Genomic DNA, 22197 nt, shown 5'->3' on the forward strand with positions numbered 1-22197 from the left:
ATTGTAATTCGACTATAGATATACTATGACAAAGGACCACCATTGTGGAATGGGATCAAATTTATTCTCTTTCAACATGAAATACCAATAGGAATTTTTGTTAAACATTCTTGGCAATTATAATGTACCGCTCATCGGATTGATCAACTGAAACTCTGTCGAGGGAATTTATTACGACAGATGACATACTATATTCTGTTTTGTTGCAGAATTAAACAAAGGGATATACATGCAAACCTAATGCATCCCTTTCTGTTACAAGAAGTCACTTGGGCGAAGGAATAGGCTCGTATAGCAGGAAAGGAGTCAGGTTGATGCGATAAAACAACGGATTAGAAGAACCGTATAGAATAATCAACGGAAAGCAACCCAGCAATATTTCTCGTGAAATAATTTTTTCCCACGATAACGCTCATCGGAATAATGTAGCGGCCATTGTGTAAAATGTTTTAATCTTCAAAAAGTGAGAGGTTCTAAGGCAGAAGTTCCCAACGGAAGGTTTTTAGCGGAACCCTTAATGCGCCAATGAAACTTTTCTACGAAAATCAAAAAATATTTGATTTTCGCCCCAAAAAAGTCTCTACTACCGTCTCAAAAGCATAATAGCCCCAAGGCAAAATGAAAGGGGGCTTAGGTACCACCTTTAAAATAAAATTAAAACATATTGTAATAATTATAATCTCAGTTTGATTGCAATTAAAAACATATGTCTTGCGCATTTTACTAATGTTAGTTTACCACCCACAAAAAACAACATATGTATGTAAACATCTATATGTATTCATTTTTCCGTAATAAAATATGTCTCAGAACTTTTTGACGCACTAATATAATTCGAGTATTAGGAATAAAGTTACCGGGTGAATAAGCAACATCGGTGAAATATATCACTGATACAGGTGGCCAAGAATAAGCACCATGCTTAACTTTCTTTCTAAGCTCTAATAGAAGATTTAACACTCGAAACATTGTTCTTATAAACGCATCAAAAGTTTACTACGAAATCCCGAGTAAAAAAATCTATAAAATCAAAGAAAATCGAAAAAGCTTCAATGTTAAGAAATAAGTGTACCCACTCCTCGCATTCAAGCGCCAAACATCGAGTCGAATCGAAAGAGGTAAGTAAAAATTAAAAGAACTAACAAAAAAAAAGAAAAGAGTGATAGTCCGGGGGATTAAAGTAGGGACTTATCTTCACGTACAGAGCTGTGTGTTTAAGGAGAATTAAAATATCTTATGGTGTAGATAATCCCTTTGCTGCAGTCGATATGAAGGAAACTATTGATCCCGAATGTTGACTAAGTTTTCGTTACTGTGATATCCACCGCCTACGATTCACCTTCGCTGCACAGGAAACCAGATAAGAGCAAGCGACTGCTAAGCTCTGAGGCAAAATTGATGTTCTCATGAATATATTAAATGGGAGAAGCGATAACAAGAGAAACTCAAAAGCGAGAGAAAGAAGATGAAAGAAAAAAAATTATGTTCAATATCTCTCTCTGCCCATATTACCGTCAGGGGTTATTGATTGCATTTCTTCTTTGACCAAGTAAAAATGCGGAATATTTTATGAAAATTACGACTTGTTCGCAATTGCTTTTGAAGTGATGGGCGAAAAAACAAATCACCACAGTATGCAAATTTCCGGTATTTATATAGGCCTATATCACGTCTGCTACTTAATTATTTAAGTTGAAATATTTCCGTATATATATCATTTGAACAAACTCTTGAAAATATCTGTATCATTCCGTTTGGAATACACCCATTTTTTTTGTCAGATTAGCAGTGTCAATGCCCAGGAACTCGTGGCGTTGTTTTTATAGCATGGTTAGTGGTTCTGAAAGGAAATCACATATTCGATAGAACACAGTATTTATTTTTTGATATACAGACAAGTGGTCAACACGGCCGCTTACCGCCCAGAGAGACACGTTTGATATACAGCGTATTTATTTATCTATTTAGACAACACAAAACGAAACAAGACAAAAATACAGATACAAAAACAAACACTGTTTTACCCAAAATGATAATTTATCAATGGCGATAAATAAGATAAATAAAAAGTATTGGTATACTAGCTGTAATACCCTGCACAGCCCGGGTTTTCTTAAATTAGTGGGTAGATTGAGAAGGTGTCAAACCATTCAAAGCACAAACTGTTACGCATAATATTGGCAGCATTAAAGAAGTGGCAAACCATTGTAAAGGCATGTGCATGTCTGTAACGTATTTCTTAGGAAACCACGGTGACCAAAGTAAACATTTCGAAAGTGATTATTTTGATACAGGAACCATTGTTGCTAGACGGTTTTTTGCACATTTCGGGCATTGTCTTAGCTCTGATGAAATTTTAAAGTAGGCTATGGTTCAATCCCTGTCCTGTTGTTCGGTATATACGCAAAATTTGGCGACGATCGGTCTAAAATTGTAGATTTGTATAAAGAACAAACATACACACATACATACTTTCACATTTATATATAAGATGGTGTACATTTTCTGTTCGTATAGCAGTTCTTTGTGCAGTTTTTCTGCTAGGATAACCAATCGGTATTTTTGTAGCAACCTTGTACAAGTACACTTCACATACGGTGAAATGAATTAGCGATGCATTGCCTCGTAAAATATTATTGTTAATCTACAGGAAAATCCCGTCGAAAATTATCAGAAAAACGCTTGATAGGTAGAACAGACTTTTGTACGCTCCTCTCCAGATAGTTAATTCATATATTATATACGGAAGTACCCGTGCATAGAGAATTTCTCTTAAACTGTCATTAGAAATAATAGGTTTTAGTTTTTAAACCTCAAACTCTTAACTGCCCTTAGTTTATTCAGGATAAAATTTGTATGATCGTTCTGGTTAGATGAGATAACTGATAACTTATATTTTTTAAACCAATATTTAAAATACGTTTCCCTACTTGCAATTAAATGTAATATCAGGTTGAAAATTATCGAATTCATGGATCAATGAACTCAGTTCCACTTATCTGTGTGTATCAGGATTGATTGCATTAGAAAACATCAATTTATAGTTTTACTTGTTAACTGGATATGTTCAATCATTTTACAGTTTGTAATAGAGTCTTATCCTCGTATACCCTTTTTATTTTTAACCGTTAGACAGGAACGTACTTTTTATTTATAAAATGCATCCAAATAACGGGACAGTTTCGAGTATGTCATTCGATTTACTAGACAACGCATATTTATCCAGATACTACACTTAATTTTTATATGGTTGTCCGCTATCTAATTTAATTATCCGATTATAATGTTATTACTCTGTCTTTTCTGACCCTAACGAAGAAAATTTCAATGTCTTCACGTACAATATTAGTCGATATATTTGAGTTCAAAATCACTGAAAATGAGAGAAAGAACAATATATATTGGGTACAAATTCGAGAAAAATTCAAAAAACATGTTTTTGCAGTTGCAGTTTATCACAACTCTTCGAAATTCTGAGATGCCCCGTTAAATTCTATCAGCAATATTTCAGTGAATATTGCACTTAGAAACGTAGAATTTTTTTCTTCGGCTTGAAGAGACTGCCCAAAAACTCCCTAACTGAAAGTTAGAGAGGGGAAGCTTATAAAAAGTAAATCTTGTATTTCAGTATATATATCTACCCTACTGAAATGTACAGCACATCAAATTCCCGGCATGTTGTTTTGATATTTTTTCATTTGAGAGTTTGTTTTATCACCTGCAAACTAACCATTTAAAAGATAGAGGGTGTTTAAAGATAAGGCATTACACACTTTATATTACACCTACACTAATAAATAAAAAAGATTCTAGTTATATTATTGATTATATTAAATATCATTATTACTCGCAAATTTTTCAAAGATAGAAAGTTTTTAGACATGAACTATGGCATCATGTTCATTCAAGTTTTCAACTGAAGTTATTAGGTATTCTGAAAAAATTGCATATCTAAATTCAACGATTGGAATATGCAAAACAAAAATACATTTTTTAAAATCTTTCTTTCATGAATGCATTTATTTGAAATAATTTATCCACTGATACTGTCGCGTAATTATTTACCTGACAGATATCGTACATATCTGTAATTCGACATTCTAATATTTCAAATCATTTTCCTATGTGTGTGTGTGTGTGTGTATTGATTATTTATATCATTCCTAAACTTAAGTAGAGCTTTCCCGACTAAATGAATTGTGCACCCCAATATCGATTCGTTTTATCTTGAAAACGTAGAGCTCAGGATTTTCGTTAACGAGCGACCGCACCCGAGTCTATGGAAAAAGAATGAGGTGAAGAGAAAACAATCTTAATCCTTGCCGATGATCACAGGTATATCGCCATTTTCTGATAAAGAACAATCTTCAGAAAGGAATCACGGAAAGTGTCTATGAATCATCGGAAAAAAGTCGGATTAGTTGTCCTTAGCTGTGAGATCAATTGCAATCTAACGAGTGAGGTGGAGAAATCTCATTTACTTGCACATTAATAAAAAAAATATTATTATACCGTTTTCCATTGGTCTTCAGTTTGGGAATAATAATTGATAATTTCTGTAAGAATTTTTTCCAATTACATGAAACTAAATACAGCTGGGAATACTTTTTAGACTATTTCTCCACATCCAATCGCGCGCAGTTTGCGACTGGAATATCATCATTATTATACATGAATAATTTTGCTTTATTTTAATACCTCCAATTTCATCTAATTGACCATAATTTGTCATCATTTTTCACAACTGAAAGTCCTGAAAGCATTGCAAGATGAAATAAAATAATTTCATTTCATCTAATTGCACTTTCTCTAATCTTACATTTAAAAGTAGAAAAACGAATGGAACTAACATATGTGAATCTCCATTCGACAAATTACAGATAGGTGATAATTCGTGATGCGATTCTTCAAGAGCGATATAAAATGCACACATCAAAACTGATATTTTATTCTCGTTATTCCGATGAATTTAAATGATTTCTGATTTCAATTATTTCATTAAAGCGGAATTCCGTATCAAGTATGCAGAATATAATATAATTCATCACTGTATACACAATTCAATTTTTTACTCTAAATTATTATCGGTATACATTGAATGATATAAAATGTTTTGGGGAGATCATAATGACAGATCTCTTTGTAATCTTTGATGGAGAATTATAAATCCCATAAGTGATATCATACTGAGTGCATCTGGCTTTCTGGTTCAATATTTTATGGTCAGAGCTGTCAAATTCTAAAGACTGGAATTGCAACAAAACATGAGAAAAAAAAGGTTATGTATAATTTTAACATTGTTTATTGTATGCGTTCTACTGACAAAAGAAACTAATTACAAAAATAAACAAAATATTCAAAATATAAGTACATACGCACAAGATATATGCAGGGTGGTTAGTATCGACATCCCAATAATTACAACCGCGATTTCTTATGCAAAACTAATGGAAAAATGCTAAAAGGTTGTTTTTTTTTTCCCTTTTGAGATCGGATGAATGTTTATCTAGTTATAATTAGCAAGTTTTGAACTTTTGTGACGTCTGAGTAGTGAAACAGTCAGACACGTGCCAAACAAAAAGCGAAAGCAAATCTTTTCCCCAGTGGCAAGTTGCCGCTGTTTAAAAATGGACTGAAATGCTCAATTCCATTACAAGCCAACTTTGATCGTCTTTTTCCCCGATAGACACGTTTTCCGTTCGTGCAAAAAGATGTTACGACATTATTACGTGCTACCTTCGTCCGCAAATTTGCAATTTTATCCCCAAACTTGTAAAGTGTTAGCCAAATGAGGTCTATTTGAAAGGGGAAAAAATCCAAAATCAACACTGTTTTGCCACAATGCGGTAATTTTTTCTCCTTCACTGTCAAATCAACCCTCTTCGTGGAGAGTGCAACTCCGTAATTATTAATCAAATCCCAAAAAAGACACTTTTCCATATTAGATTTTCACAACAAATCACGTGTATAATTATTGGGTATTCAAATACAAATACAAATACAAATACAAATGCAACGCCACAACAGGCAAAATGCCCAACGAGGTGGCTGATAAAAAGATGCCCATAAAAATATGGTTGTCATATGATTCAAAAATACAGCAACCCAATTAAAAATGCAATTAACACAAATTACAAACAATATATACACATGATAAAATATTATACAATGCCCATAAAGAATACTTATGGTTGTCTTATTCTAAGAATGGATAGCTTCTCGATTTACCCCAACATGTTTATCGTATTTCTTTTTAAACGTGTCAATTGTGTTACAATTTACTACCTCCGGGGGTAAGCTATTCCATTTATTAACAACCCTATTGGAGAAAAATTCCCTGCGACACCATAACCTTGCATTGTCCCTCACCAATCGATACTGGTGTCCCCTTGTAAAAGCAGTCGATTGGCGGTGTACTAAAAGTTCATGGTCCATCCTATCCATCCCATTGAAAATTTTGAACACTTCGATCATATCTCCTCGACACCTGCGTTCATCCAATGTAAACATATTCAAAAAATGAAGTCTTTCTTCATAACTCAAGCCCTGTGTGCCAATAAGGACACGCGTAGCTCTTCTCTGCACCCCTTCAACCAAGTCTATGTCCCTCTGTAGGTATGGTCTCCAAAACCTTACAGCATACTCCAGTCCAGGACGAACTAAGCCTCGAAAAAGCGGAAGAATGACTTTAGGAGAACGCGAAGAGACCTTTTTGAAAATGAGACCAAGCATTCTATTCGATTTTTTGACAACCGCTGAACAATGTTCAGAAAACTTAAGTCGCTCGTCAATGAGAATTCCCAAATCGGTGCCTCTAGTTGCATCCGGGATAGTGACACCATTCAACTCGTAAGAGAACCGTGGGTTGTTCGAACCAAAATGAGCGACCATGCACTTATCTACGCTAAACGTCATGCTCCATTCATTTGCCCATGCTGCAATCTTGTTTAAGTTGGTCTGGAGCAACTCCCTATCGCTTTCATTTCCGATTACCCCCATTAGCTTCACATCATCTGCGAATTTGCTAGTAATTACATCGATACCCTGATCGAGTTTGTCGATAAAAAGTGAAAAAAGTATGGGGCCAAGGACACTTCCCTGAGGAACTCCACTTGTGACGTCTGTCCAACCAGAGAATTCCCCGTTCACCATAACTCGTTGCGACCTATCTCTTAACCACGATTCTATCCAATTCAGCAAGTTGCCCCCTATTCCAATCTCGTGTAAACGCTTCAAGAGTTTGCCATGTTGGACCCGATCGAATGCCTTCTGGAAATCAAGGTAAACCACGTCGACATTTTTGCTCTTACCCAAAGCCTTAGTCACGTAATCATAGAAGCAAAGGAGGTTAGTTACACCTGACTTCCCCTTCCTGAACCCATGCTGATTATCCGACAATACATTATTCTCGTCTATCCACTTCACAAACTGCCTTTTGATGATAATTTCCAAAATTTTCGAGAGGGAGCTCGTCAAACTCACTGGACGATAATTAGACACCACTTCTCTACTACCCTTCTTAAATATCGGAACAACGTTAGCCAGTTTCCAATCTCTCGGGACGATACCCTCAGCAACACTACTCCTGTATATCTGTGCGACTGGCCCCAACAATTCATTAGCACCTTCCCTGAGAACCCTGGGATAGATATCATCTGGTCCTGGTGCTTTGCTTGCACATACATTTCTTAGAAGATTTAGGACCTCCACGTCTTCCACTTGAATATCGTTGAGCGTTTTATTACCCCATGCAACACCCGTATATCGAATATCATTATCTCCATTAAAAACCGACGCGAAAAAGTCATTGAAAGCACTACACATGCCTACATTGCTCTCTACTTTTGAGCCTCCTATCGAGAGGGGGCCAACTGTCCCCTTACATCCATTATTGACGTATCGAAAAAATGATTTTGGGTCAGAGCCAATGTTATCTGCCAACCTAGATTCAACTTGCTTTTTACTATCCCTTATCGCTTTCTTCAACAGTCTTCTTTTATCAGTAAACAATGATAGGTCACCTCGTCCACTTTTATACTCTCTGAATGCTCTTTTCTTTTCAAGATAAAGGTTCCGCACGCTATCCGTGAACCATAGAGGGTGTGATGTACAAACACGCTTTTTTCGAACAAAGGGTATGACGTCGTGCAAAACAGAGGACAGCTTCGTACTAAATTCTTCCCATTGACTTACCACCCCTACTGATTCCAACCGGTCTTTGAAAACTTCCGCTAACCTTCTTCTCAAAACATCAAAGTTAGTTCTCCGAAAACAAGGAACCAGTCTTTTGTTATCAAACTTACCCGAGGAAAAGTTACAGTGAAATCTGACGATACGATGATCACTGGAAGAAAACTCTTCCCCCACCGAAACATGTTCAACTAGATCCTCAGAACTAGTAAGAACTAAATCCAAAATAGCAGTACCCCTAGTGGCTTCTGATACATGCTGATACAAAAAATTTTCGAGCACCAACTTAAGAAAGTCTCTTTCATACTGATTTCCAGATGAAAGGTTCTCCCAATCAATACCCGGGTAATTGAAATCCCCTAGTATGAGAACCCTCTTTCGCTTACACATGTAGGAAATTTCATCATGCATTTTGGCGATATAATTTTGATCCCTATTCGGTGGATTGTAACAAACCCCAACAATAAGCTTATGACGTCTTTTGTTCTCAAGTTCAACCCATATGGTTTCAATATCACTTCTCTGCACGTTACACTCTCTAGCCTTCAAACATGATTTCACGTATATCAACACTCCACCCCCTTTCCTATCAGATCTATTTCTCAAAAAAGTATCGTATCCGGAGATGTGTAAGAAAGATTCATCCCCATCGTTTGCCCAAGATTCTGTAATGGCTATAAGATCCAAGTCCTCCACAACTATCATAGTTTCTAAAAAATCTTTCTTGTTACCCAAGCTCCTGGCATTTATTAACACACATTTTAATTTGCCCGAAGGTTTGTTGTCAATCGAGAAGCCATCCAAGTCAGAGGTGGGTAATTCCCCGTCAGTACTGTTGTGATTATCATTAACTAACCCGCATTCCCGACTACGTGGTCTGGGAGTAAAAAACCTGACCTAAGACTATCGTAAACCTCCCAGACCCCTCTCTTATTTAGATGGATCCCATCCGAACGAAGCCACCTATCGGTAAATGCAGGAAGCTCCAAGAACGTGACCCCAAGTGAGGAGCAAATGTCCTTCAGGCCTATATTGAATTGGTGGATCCTACTCCTATATCCCCTACTACCCCTTGCCAGCACTGGAATCACTGCCACATCTGAACCCCCCTCCCTAGCGGATAATAGTAAATCCCGGTATTCTGACAGAGACTCACTAATATTCGCTCCTACCTGATTTGTTCCCACCCACAGAATCACCCGCAAGGGCGATTCTGTGATACTATTCAATATAGTATCCACGTATTTTACATCCATAAAAAAAGTAATAAAACACAACAATTTGATTTAAAAAAGATAAAAACAAAAGCAGTGGTAAAAAACGAAAAATAAAACAATACGTTTTTTTAATGTTCGATCTAAGAACAGAAAAGGGAAATGGACGTTGATTTCTAAGGCAATAATTGACTGCAACCTACAGCATATCGTAACACAAAATTTGGTTAAAAAATTAAAACCTAAAAAATTTCTTCTGGATTCTATCTTGGAAAAGTCGAAAGTTGGATGAATAATGGATGAAGAAATATAGATATCAGTAACACATTTCCAAGGATTTATTTGTTTTCGAACTTAATGGAATTTTTGAAAATTCTTCGTTTGTTTCTTCGTAATACCCCATACGGAACCCCCATCCATTTGACGTGTTTCATCACATAAGTACATCTTATACACACCAGTGACCATCGTATTAGAGGGTATGCCGTCTTATCAGAAACGTATCACAACCCATTTTCATCTGCAGTGATATTGGGGCAGCACTCGATATATATACATCGATAAGTATAATATACACGTATATCTATCTCTTCTCCTCAGTATTGAATGCTTCTGCCTTGGATAGCATTGATTTTCGAGACATGTTCTCGAGAGTCTTTGTCTCATATATTTCCAGTGAGACTTCCCATTCTTTCCCCATAGGCGCTATCTCTTTCTTGGTTGCCGAACTCCTATTTCATGCCGAAAAGAAGAGGAAAGTGTCAGAAAAATCACTCGGTACCATTTTCTCGCTTGTGTCTGTACATTTTCATGTGTGTATATCCTTCTATATATGTATGTGCGTGTGGATGCTTTTCCCACACACACACACACACACACATCAAAAAAAGAATGGGTGTATATATATATATATATATATATATATATATATACACATACATACTCTTCTTCAAGAAGTCAACACTAGAGAGACCAGGACCCTGTAAATTTCCAACAGAATTCATCTTTAACAACCAGAGCGTTACTTGAAGGTTACGATGAAAATACATATATACACATTTTTATATATATCTATACATTACTCGAATCCCTAAGGTAATAAATTCATGCCCTCACGACAAAAATATTTTGTTCGCTGACAGCTTTTGGAAAATATTCTAGCAAGCCTCATTTTTGCGGTTCGGTGCGTTCTGCCATAAGTCTTGAGGAGTCAACTCTAAAGAAAAAAAAATAGATATATTTTAAACCCGGCTATACAGATATAATATGCTTATCACTTTCCCCTCTCCTATATGTGGCCATTGTTTTTTCAGTCACTTAAAAAGGATATCAAAGCTATTTTTTTGTGAAAATGAGAACATGGATCACGCGTGGAATTTTAAGGTATTTCTTCTCCGTTTCTCTAGGGCATCCTGTTCATTTGCTTATCAATAGTTTAATCTTTGTTTTACGTTGGAAAAACTGTTGTACCTTGACCATAGTAACGCTTTGAAACACTTGAAATAGTTTTAGTAATATTGAATTTTTTCTGATGTTTTTGAAGTGCAAGAGAGTTTTAAAATAAACATAGCCACACACAACTGAATGTTGCTGCAGTTCTTTGCCTGTGACCTTGAGCGAAATCGAGCAAACATGCACGTTTTAGTAAAAAAAAAAAAACATTGTGCACTTGTTTTTGCCGTGTTTCTTCTGAACATTGCAAGTTTAGTTAACTACATATAGTTATTATATGCCAACCATACCAATCGCTGTCAATAGAGTTATTCATATTTTTTTTTACAAATGGTGGAACATCGCGCACCTTGGAAGACCATAATATTTGAAATTTTCCTAATTTACCTTTGAAAAAATACGCAACTTACACTAATTTTTGGTACTTCTTCTTTGCTTTTAAATACGCTTTGTATTTCGAATTTCAGTTCTATACTTGTTTCCTATGAAAACTTCAGCTACCCATATTTCTTCCCTTCTGTCCACCTTTGGTCATTTCCTAGTCCAATTTGTTTGGCAAAACATATAGTAGATAGGATGCGTGTGCAACAGAAATTTTTACGATCGTACCCCGGTATAATGATACAATCCGTGTATGAATTCGCATGTATAGCATATAATATAGTACGATTTATTATGTTCACCAACGACGCGACGCTTGGGTATTATGCATAATCCCTGGTAAAAGAGATTAATTTAAGGAAATTTATTAAATTTACCAATGACTATCGGCTAATATGCATAATAGTGGGTAAAAGTGATAAATTTTTGAGAAATTCTTCAATCTTACCAAAACGATTTAGTAGGGATATTACACATAATAACCTGTTATTATGCACAATAACCGGATTTATTGTCTTAACATTTATATATTAATAATCATCTTTGCGTCATTATATTCATATTTTTTATTTCTTTATATGATTTATATTAAAAATACAAGACCCCCCAATGTTGTGCGTAGACATTTTAGCCCGGTGTTAAATCCATATCCCGTAGTTATAGTAGAACAGAAAGGCAAATATTTCCCGATGTTCCATGCAGTAATACAGGTACTAAAAGTTAATTTTGTAAAATTTCAAGGTAAAAACTGACTTGGGAAGAAAGTTTGAAAAATAATGTCCCAAGGTATAACAAGCGCCCCTACTTCTGATTACCTGCAGAAATACTTGTATAATACAACGTAAAAACTTTTGTTGCTTTTTTATTTGAATTTGAAATGTGTTCAAGATAAAGAGCTTTCGGTTTCTAATTATATTCCTTATGTTTCTCTTTGCAGCATCTATATTGTACACTGCAGTCGTAAAAGGAAAAGTGGCTCTACCTTGTGACATATCACCGCCTTCGGCCGACGACGGAGTCGCGCTAATCCTCTGGTACAAGGACGAAGCCCCGTCGCCGATATATACCCTGGACGCAAGGAGGGGGACCCTCGACCAGGCGAGGCAATCGCCAGTGTCCACGTTAGACCACCGTGCCTATTTCAACATGATCAACCGGCCAGCGTTTCTACAACTCGATCCAGTTCAGGAAGAAGACGCTGGCGAGTACAGGTGTCGGGTCGACTTCCACAAGGCCAGAACTGTCAACACAGTCATAACGCTCAAAGTCATCGGTGAGTCAGAGAATTCTGTATTAAATTTTATAAACCGGTAGTCATAAATCCTGTACCCACAAGCACTCACTAAATACTTTCAAATTAGTATCTTACAGTCAATGTATAGCCGTTTTCGAAAATAAATTGAAGCATTTACGCCCACTAACGTGCGAGGTATCCTTCATACTAATCAGAGACACAAATGTGGCTTATTTATCTAACCAATGCCCCCAATACTTCCCAAATGTCGCCAATACTTGCTAAATATCACTAATACGTGCCAAATTTTACCAATTCTCACAAACACTCCAGTATGCAATAATGTATGCAATAATGTTGGAACGCCCTAACCAGCCTCAACCAATAATATTACTGTATAAGTTCTTCACCATGATAATTGGACGTGACCAATCATATTGAATAACACAACAAATAATATTGGAAAACCATAACCGCTAATATTGGGAGATCATAACCGGTAATATTGGGAGATCATAGCGAATGATACTAGGCCATAACAATTATATTAGAGGATTATAACTGGCCATAACCAATTATATTAGAGGATTATAACTGGTCATAACCAATATTATTTTAAGGGCATAACTAATAATAATGAAATGGCATTACTAATACTATTGGAAGAACATAACTAATGATATTGGATGGCCATTATAAACTGGAGAATTATTTCAATAGAATAGCCGTCGTTAATGGAATATGAGATTTTCCACCGGAGACGAAACCCATTGTGAGTCGAAACGTACGTAAAGACTTGGAACCCACTACTGTGGCTATTTTCGGTGTTTCCAAAATCCGAAAAAAAACTGTTTTCCATCATTACATACATTCTAGAGCTTAGCGCAATATCATTATTTTGATAAAATATTTTCCTATTCTTCCTTTGTTACGAACAAGAGCATTATCGTCAGGAACAATGTGAAATTTAAAATATAACATTTTAAATTGTCTCGGGATAATATAAGACTATATCAGATTCCCCAGGGACTTAAAAATTGTTCAGGACACCGTGAAAAATCTTTCCAAGCAGACGTCTAGTCACCAAACTATATCAATACCCCACGAATTTAGTTTGGATGACAAACAGATGCACAAAATGAACAAGAGAAAACCAAATAAAAACATTTAAAGTTTTATAATATGAGAAATGAATGTCAGTTTCTTCCATTCTTCCATAAACACTGTCATTCACCTGAATGCAAAAAAAACAAAAAACAAAAACCATTATAATATTGAAATATTTCTTCTCTTTAAAATCGCGATGTATTGCAGAAGCCAATAATGATTTATGAAAGTCAAAGATGGAAATGCAGAAATAATTGTACGTTACGTCTCTTGTTCAATCGTTAATAGAAAACGTGCGCCATATCAAAAATAATTGCTGGATGAGGTACACATTTTTTTTAATGTATGTTCTCATGAAATTTTCTACAAGGAAAACCCAGCAATAAATTCATCTCCTCTGAAAGAAAAATACATATTTTTTCCCAAAAAAAAAACAAAAAATTCAGTTTTTCCGCATCTTGTAGTGTATTTTTATTTCCGTTTTCTCCTCTCAATTTCTTTCTAATCGCCTGGAAAGAAATATATCTTTTTATTTCTTATATATACGAGTATACATTTCTTTTTTTTCTTATTCGTGCCTTGGCGGAAGAGATTGGAAATAGAGGCAGTACCGTACACTGTGAGATACGTTTCTGCTCTCTTCTTCCTATTTTCTTACGTTGAAACGTTAATAAAAATGTAAATTATTTATAGTCGGCTGTCTTTTCCTGTACGCGATCCGCCTTTTTATGGTGAAGGAGAAATTGGACTTTGGGTTCGCCAGTGGATGATGATGATGATGACGATACACATCTTCTTGTTGTATTTTATTAATAATGTTATTATTTTATTTTATTTATCTATCTCAACACTAGAATCAGAATCGATCTAGTTATTTTCTTAGATGGTTAACTAATTGCATACACTTATATGAAAACGATTCTTAATTCAGTAATAAGTTAATATAGCGTTGTCATATTAAAGAAACATGAAGTTTTATAGAAAAATAAATATGCATAAAATACGTACATAAAATATTTACATGGATTTTTTTTAGAATCTGTTTACTCTTTTGACAAAGTAAATTATAATTTTTATTTAGTAGATATGTGAAGATATAAGTGTGATAATCTAGTTCATGGTTCCAAATTGTAGCAAGATTATGCTGATGTCCTGGTGTCAAGTTTTTTGATGATTTTTCCTAGTGTTGGGCAAACTACTGGCCGCGGCCAGATGCGGCCCACTTAGAGGTTCTATCCGGACCGCCGCAGATTTCAAAATAGTAGAGATTTTCAATTTCAGTGTTTTAACACTAGAAAGACGGGGCTGTGTGACCGTTCAGCATTTCTCTACAGTTTTTGAACATCTTTATAGTTTGAAGCATGATAGAATATTTTTGAGGCAATAGAGTTATAACGGTAATAATTAAGGGTAAACCCGTATATTGCTTCATCTATTTTTATTGTTATTCAGTGTTGAAGCATTCCATGAAAACAACGTCTTCACCTGCGTCAATGGGGAGGGAACTGGGGACTGAGCGATTTTAATTTGCTCTGGAATATATTTCTATAGGATTGCAGTGTTACATTGTTTCCAGGATTTGAATAGGGTCAACGAGTGTGACCTTGAATTTATGTATTTATTTTTTTGCTGTTGCACGATTATCTTTTTAAAGGGTTTCAACCAAGCTTGTCGTTCCGATCGGGGAAAACTCACCTTACGTAATTCCAGTGGTGTGCAATCAGTATCTGCATAAGCAATGAGTTTCTCGTAAAATATTATAGAATGTATGGCGTCCTAAGGAAGGTCCCACAATATTCCATACTCTGCAATGTAGTTTCTTCGAACTTCGAAACTGGTAGACGAGATATAATTGAGATTGCGGATAGTCATAGACATTAATTGACGTTTGGGTGTAGTTCCAGGTACTTTTTGTGCCTTCAATATTGGTATGTGTTTATTGTTGCCAGCAGTTTCTTATTTTGCATCAGCTGAAGAACCGTCGGAGTATAATTTCATTCTGATTCGCACATCCATCATCAATAATGTTGCTGGCTTTTCAAATGATTTGTGATGGGTAGTTGTCTTTATACCCTGAATTCTCATCTTCAGTACCACTGTTTTTGGTTTTTTTCTCACGAAATGTTTGTCATTCTCTTAAAAATTTCCTGTTTGTTGAATCTGTGTCTTCTTCTCATTTCTTCAACAATCATGAATACGTGGATATCCCTATTTTCGTAAACGCAATTTGTCGGACAAAAACGCTTGACAACAAAATTTGAGATACCTACTGACCCACATCTACAGATAAGAATGAAAGTAAAAAAAAAGGTTTAGAATGGCATTATGCCGCATTAGATACAAATACAAATACAACGTCACAACAGGCAAATTGCGCCTCGAGGTGACTGACTAAAGAACATCATGGATCCCCGAGCCATTTTTTGGAAGCCCTACCTACTACTGCTACACATGCACCCCGATGATCAGAGACGATCGAAATAATTTTGACAAGGTTGGAAGTACTATACGGTAAATGTGTTCTACAATGAAATGTACATGGAGGGTCAGTGAGACCCCCTTCCATGTTTCTAGGTATTCTATAGCAACGTCCGTATCTCTGTTGCTAAGAAATATAATAAAAAGTTTTGGTGCATACAAACATGGTAATTTACGTTATTTTATTAAGTCCAGGCATTTTCAAGCCTTTGGTTTATTCTTTCTCGAAATATAAGAGCAGAAATTGCACGCAGAGTCACACAGACCCCTTCCGTCTTTCTAGTGTTAAAAAAAAATCATTTAGGGCCACGATACATTTTTTCATGTACCTGCAGTATTTATTTTTCACACTTGTAAAAAGGACAGATCTGTGTCTCATTCACCGTCAGTCTTCAGAATATACAACACATTCCATCACTTCATTTCTAAGCATTAAACTTCCAACTACAGTATCCCCCCCCCCCCTTCAGCCGACGTGCATGGAACCAGCGAGAGAGACCAGCATGCCGGGAATACCCGTATGTTCTGACATGCTGGGAAAATTCAAAAGTCACAGATATTCTGCAAATTCTCAGATTATGATTTTTATCAAACTTTTCCCGGCATGCCAGTTCGGAGCAGAATCCAGCATTCAAAAAGCTGTTGTTCCTCGAGTTTTACCAAATGCCGGCTAATGCTGGGAATAGGGTGTTTATTAATCATTGTTCGAACATATCCGTCCTGCCAATTTTTTTATTCTTTTTGTTTTTTGGCCCGCTTCTGAAAAAGTTTGTCCATCACTGATTTATTTTATGGATAAACGTATAGTAAATAGAACCACCAGACTCTTTAGATGTTCAGTAAGCAACTGTTGACGGGTAATTTTAATTAAGATAGATGCCGAATTTTCTCAAGCACATAACACACATTTCTCAAAGCATTGACACTTACGTCAGAGCACATGACACGCACTCAGCATTTTGTTAATTATAACTTCTTCGGTGGAGTTGTTATGACGAGCATTGTACGGTTTAGTAGCGGTTTTAATATTTGTTTTCGGACACCAGCGTGGAGTCCGTCAATTTTATTATTATACAAATACAAAGGCCACAGCAGACAGAATGCACAATGAGGTGGTTGAAAAAAGGTGCCCATAAAAAATATGGTTGTCGAAAATATATCTGAACCATATTAAAAATACGGCAACCCAGGAAGTGCAATAAAAATACAATAATTATGATAAAGTATGAATATACATATTGTCCACCAGATATCATCTAACTAAGTATGGATAGCTTATCGCACTTCTCTTTAACCGGTGAATTGGGTCAGAATTCAAGATCCCCGGAGGTAAGATATTCCATTTATTCGCAACCCTATTTGAGGAGAACTCCATTATACACCACAACCTAGAATTGCCCCTTGTCAATCGTTGTGTGTCAATTGCCCCTTGTGTCCCTATGTCGAAGCAGTTGATTGATGATGTATTAATAAATCCTGGTCCATTTTATTCATCCCGTCGAATATTTTAAACACTCAATCATCCCTCGGACGTCGACGCTCTCTCTCTTCAAATGTAAACATTTTCAAAAAATGAAGTCTCTCTCTTCATTGCGGAACACCCGTGTGCCAACAAGGGCACGCATAGCTCTTCTCTGCACCTCCTCGATGAAGTCAATGTCCCTCTGTAAGTATGGTCTCCAAAGCCTAACCGCATACTCCAAACCAAGACAAACTAAGCTACAGAAAAACGAAAGAATCACTTTGGAAGAACGCGAAGACCTTTAAGAATAGAAAGGAGCATCCCATTCGATTTTTTAACCAACGCTGAGAAATTTACAGGAAACCTATGCACTAAGAACTGACCCAATTTTTTATTTAGAATTTATAGTAATGATATTAGAAAAAAAAAACATATTTGTCTCACCATTGACATGGAATACTTTCGAGATAGTATTTGGAGATTCCATAACTCATTAGATCACAGAATCCTTACCTTAATCATGATCTTCTGATTAAGGTGGTGCCATAACCATATTCTTCTCACTCGAGAAATATTTCCTTAGTAAGTTACTATCACTTTTTTATTTATTTTTTTTTTTTTCACCTTGAAAATCTTTATTAAATTCCACTACCTGTATATGAAGACAAATGCATTTCGTTTTTTGCGAGAAAGGAAATTCCGGAAGAGAGAGAGAGAGGGAATTGATTTCCTGGATGAGATATATATCATGCGCCTCTTATTTTTGTCTTCGATAGGATATTTCATCAAGATATTGAAACAGGCTCAAGTATCCAGTGATTGTAAAAATCTATTTTCTTTTTCTCTTTTTTATTTGTATCTTTGAGAACAAAAATTATATTTTTTTAGATGAGATTCAACGTATTTTATTGTTTTTTCCCGTTTCAATATCCAATTTTTTCCCCCTAAAAATTCACAAAGATATATCTCGGATTCTTCTCTTCTCACCTCATCATGCTGGATAAGTTTGATCTTACTTTCATCTTATTGAATTTAAAATTTCTCTGTTTTTTTTTCTCGCTCTTTTGTTGCTTTCAATTTATAGACTAAGATTATTTGGAAATTTTCCGCTTTACATATGCGTTACGCAAGTGTTTTATGTCTATGATTACTTTGATTTTGATTTTAATACAGGCTTGAAGTGATTTACATTTTTTTTTCACGAACTGATGATAACTAAGGTTCTCTCGTATGTCAACACGATAACAGTTCTCTTTTAATTTTTCAATTACCTATTTCTAATTAAGAATAACAACTCATTTTAAAATACCCATTTCATGGATAATGAAATAATATTTTATATGAATTGATTGAATTTTTAACAATTAAAATTTTTGATAAATAATTCACGAATAAAAGTAAATTTTTGATATGAGTGATTGATAAGTAGTCTGTGGCGTACGTCTGTGAAATAGTCTATGAACTTTCTTATAATCTCACATGGTAAGTTCATTTCAATAATTCGAATTTTTCAGGATGTTGATGAAATGAACGAAGAGAAAAAATTCATGTACTCTAAGACTCAATGTATTTTATGTGACATGGCAATGCTATCATTAATAGTAATCTGCTTCGTAAATTACAAAAAAATAGGTTTAATTTTTTTTTTCAATTCTTGTTGTAAATACTATCCCTAGTATTGTAACTGCTGTAAAGAAAAGAATCGGATTTATCGTTTTGTCGCCTGTAGGCTATACAAATTTCGTCGGTTATGCTCCGTTCTTGTCTTATATCCTTAAATACACACTGTTTTGATTTGCCCCTTTGAGTTAACGCCCACTTAGCACCACCCGTCAATATGCCTCCGTATCTATGTCGATCTTTTGGTGGCTCGCATGCTTCAACACTCTGTCTAGATCACTATTATCATCTCTGGCACACTATGGCACTTCCATGCTTACACACTCTCTAAGTCACCCGTTTTGTGGCTTACTAATCTGATTCCTCGCTCTGTAGGTCACTTTTTAATCACTTTCATACTTACACAATCTCTTGCTTACTCCTATGCTTAAACAATGTTTTAGTCACTCACATGGTTGCACAATCTTCTAGTCTCTCGCTCTCTAAGACACAATTTTGCTCTTTCAACACGCAATTGCATGCTTGTACACTCTGTAGGTTTCGCACATGCTTGTACACTCTGTAGGTTTCGCACATGCTTGTACACTCTGTAGGTTTCGCAAATGCTTGTACACTCTGTAGGTTTCGCAAATGCTTGTACACTCTGTAGGTTTCGCACATGCTTGTACACTCTGTAGGTTTCGCACATGCTTGTACACTCTGTAGGTTTCGCACATGCTTGTACACTCTGTAGGTTTCGCACATGCTTGTACACTCTGTAGGTTTCGCACATGCTTGTACACTCTATAGGTCACCAACATGCTTTCACACTCTACAGCTTATTTTTTTGATGGATCAGATTTCGTCCCTCACGCACTATACCACCCTATCTACGTTACTCTGTCGCTCACACACGTGATTGGATACTCTTTATGAAAGATCACTTACCTAGTATATAGAACTCTATACAAAAGTGTATTTATAATCTTGCCGCATTCCCATAGTACTACTATACAGTAGAACTTTGGTTAACGAGCAAAATGTTTGACTCGGTTAACGAGCGATGATTCGCATTACGAGCAAAAAGTTCGCGCTTTATTTATTTTCACGTTATCGAAACTGAGATGACAGTTTTTTGCTTTCGCCCACACATGTGTTATGGAATTGTGGGCAATATTCTCTCCCAAAGTCTCCGGTAAGCGTGCCTCACTCGAAAAATTAACACATGTGCGAGTGTGAATACTTTTATGATAAAAAACTATTATAGATGTGTCATTGTAGACATTAGTATGTGCGCTCGAAGTTATTTCTCAAATTCTGCTTAGATGCTATGGTCTGATTGCATTATTGAACGTGGGCATCTATTTCCTCAGCCACCTCAGAGGACATTTTGCATGCGGTGGCTTTGTATTTTTATTTGTGACTTTGAGGTTCTAGCTCATGAAAAGGAGCCGCTACTTCTCGAAGAGATCGTGTACTTGGGGAAAGACCATGGACTGGAGATGCATCAGGATGTCATTCAAGAACTAAAGGTTAAAAAATGTCTAGGAGTTGCCGGTAGATGAAGTAATGGATCTTTTTTGCACGCACCAGCAAGAGTTTATGATGGCATAAAAAGAAATTAGAAAGATGTGTAGAATGTGGGAATCTCTGTGCAAAACTCTGTAGGAAAACCACCCAAATAAAGCTGTAGCAGTGTGCGAGCAATGAATCTGTCCAACGAACAATGCGATTTTCCATTTCCCAGAAATCCTAAAAAATTAGGCAAAACCAAGCGATATTTGATAAGGTTCTTTTTGAAAGTCACTCAAAAACAGAATAAGTTTGCAAACAGAAAATGTCTCTAAATCGCCCTAAACGTTAGTCCTTCTCTCTCTCGTCGTTCAGAGTAAGTTAATTTGTAAACATTAGCGTACTAATGTTCATTTATGACGTTACCTATATCATTGTGTTTACTTATTGATTGAATGCCGAATTGAATTATGTGAATTGTTGAATGAATTATCCGAGTTTCCATTATTCCCTATGGGGAAGTTTGAATCGAATCACGAGCTGTTCGTATAACGAACACGTTGGTGGAACGAATTGAGCTTGTTAACCGAAGTTCCATTGCAATTTCCTCGACTTTTCATTCTTCACATTTGCCGCACCTACGAACTTATCGCCCAGGCTTCCTCTTTTCCTCCCTTCCCCCCTATAAAAATATCACCGCTGATCGCAATGAATAATTTGTTGTTTGGAAGAGAAAGTTGTTTTCGAGATAACGTAGATTAAGGGAGTTACTAGTGCCTTATTAATGGAACAGAAATTAACTTGCGAAAAGCAATATTACTGTAATCATTTGGGTGGGGAAAAAAACTCCATTATAAACACAACAGAATACGAACCACTCTGATTTCGTAATGATGATATGACACAACCAAAGAATCCGGAAGTTTTTTAAGGTTTTACCTATGTTTTCCTGATGTTTCTTCCCTTACTTGGCATCGTGAACGGAAACCCTTTACGCGAGTTCCGCACAATATCGAACGCATTTATTGTACCCTCGGTCCACAGGGAGATATGAACTCTCCGGGAAATGTCCGCCTTCTTTTACTGATTAATTCATGAAACCTAAGCTAGCATTAGGTATTAAAGACGCACAGTTCGATCGAGAAGAAGCTCTCTCTCCAAGCAAATGATCCACCAAAGCAGCATGGCCAACTTCAGGAAGAAGAGGTAGTCTCTTTACAAAACGGAAACCCGATCCTTCGATTTCTGAGTATACACAGCAGGAGAAAGTAATTAGGAAACTTTGATTTTTCTTTCTGAATAATGTCATAAAGAAGGAGGTGAAAACCTTTTCAGTCCGCGGGCGATCTAGACTGTGTTTCTGTCGTTGGAGGGTCAGAAATTTACATATACAGTCGATCCCGCTTAGTACGACTAATTTTTGAGAATTTAACTTTTTTCCTATATTGATAACGTTAACTTTTCTGGAATACAACGTATGAACATTCACATCGGGCTTTTTCCTTCTTTGAAAACAGCGTACTTTTTCGCCTTTTTCACTGGTAAAGAAACGAAAATGGTGGTTATTT

At 36.0% G+C, this 22197-nt stretch overlaps 1 protein-coding gene across 2 annotated transcripts in view; it reads left to right on the plus strand.

The window, feature by feature from the left end:
* The window catches only part of LOC149075432 (protein turtle-like), a 590018-nt gene that overhangs the window by 489053 nt on the left and 78768 nt on the right, over positions 1-22197 (plus strand). For both annotated transcript variants that reach the window (XM_089242766.1, XM_089242765.1), the window contains one exon: positions 12175-12510. In XM_089242766.1, coding sequence (XP_089098892.1) covers positions 12175-12510 — 336 coding nt within the window. The remainder of the gene's footprint in view (positions 1-12174; positions 12511-22197) is intronic.

This window comes from Pholcus phalangioides, unplaced genomic scaffold (assembly GCF_987345545.1).
Source record: "Pholcus phalangioides strain wild (caught in Gottingen) unplaced genomic scaffold, Ppha-v1.0 ptg000015l_1, whole genome shotgun sequence".
Taxonomy (NCBI): Eukaryota; Metazoa; Arthropoda; class Arachnida; order Araneae; family Pholcidae; genus Pholcus; species Pholcus phalangioides.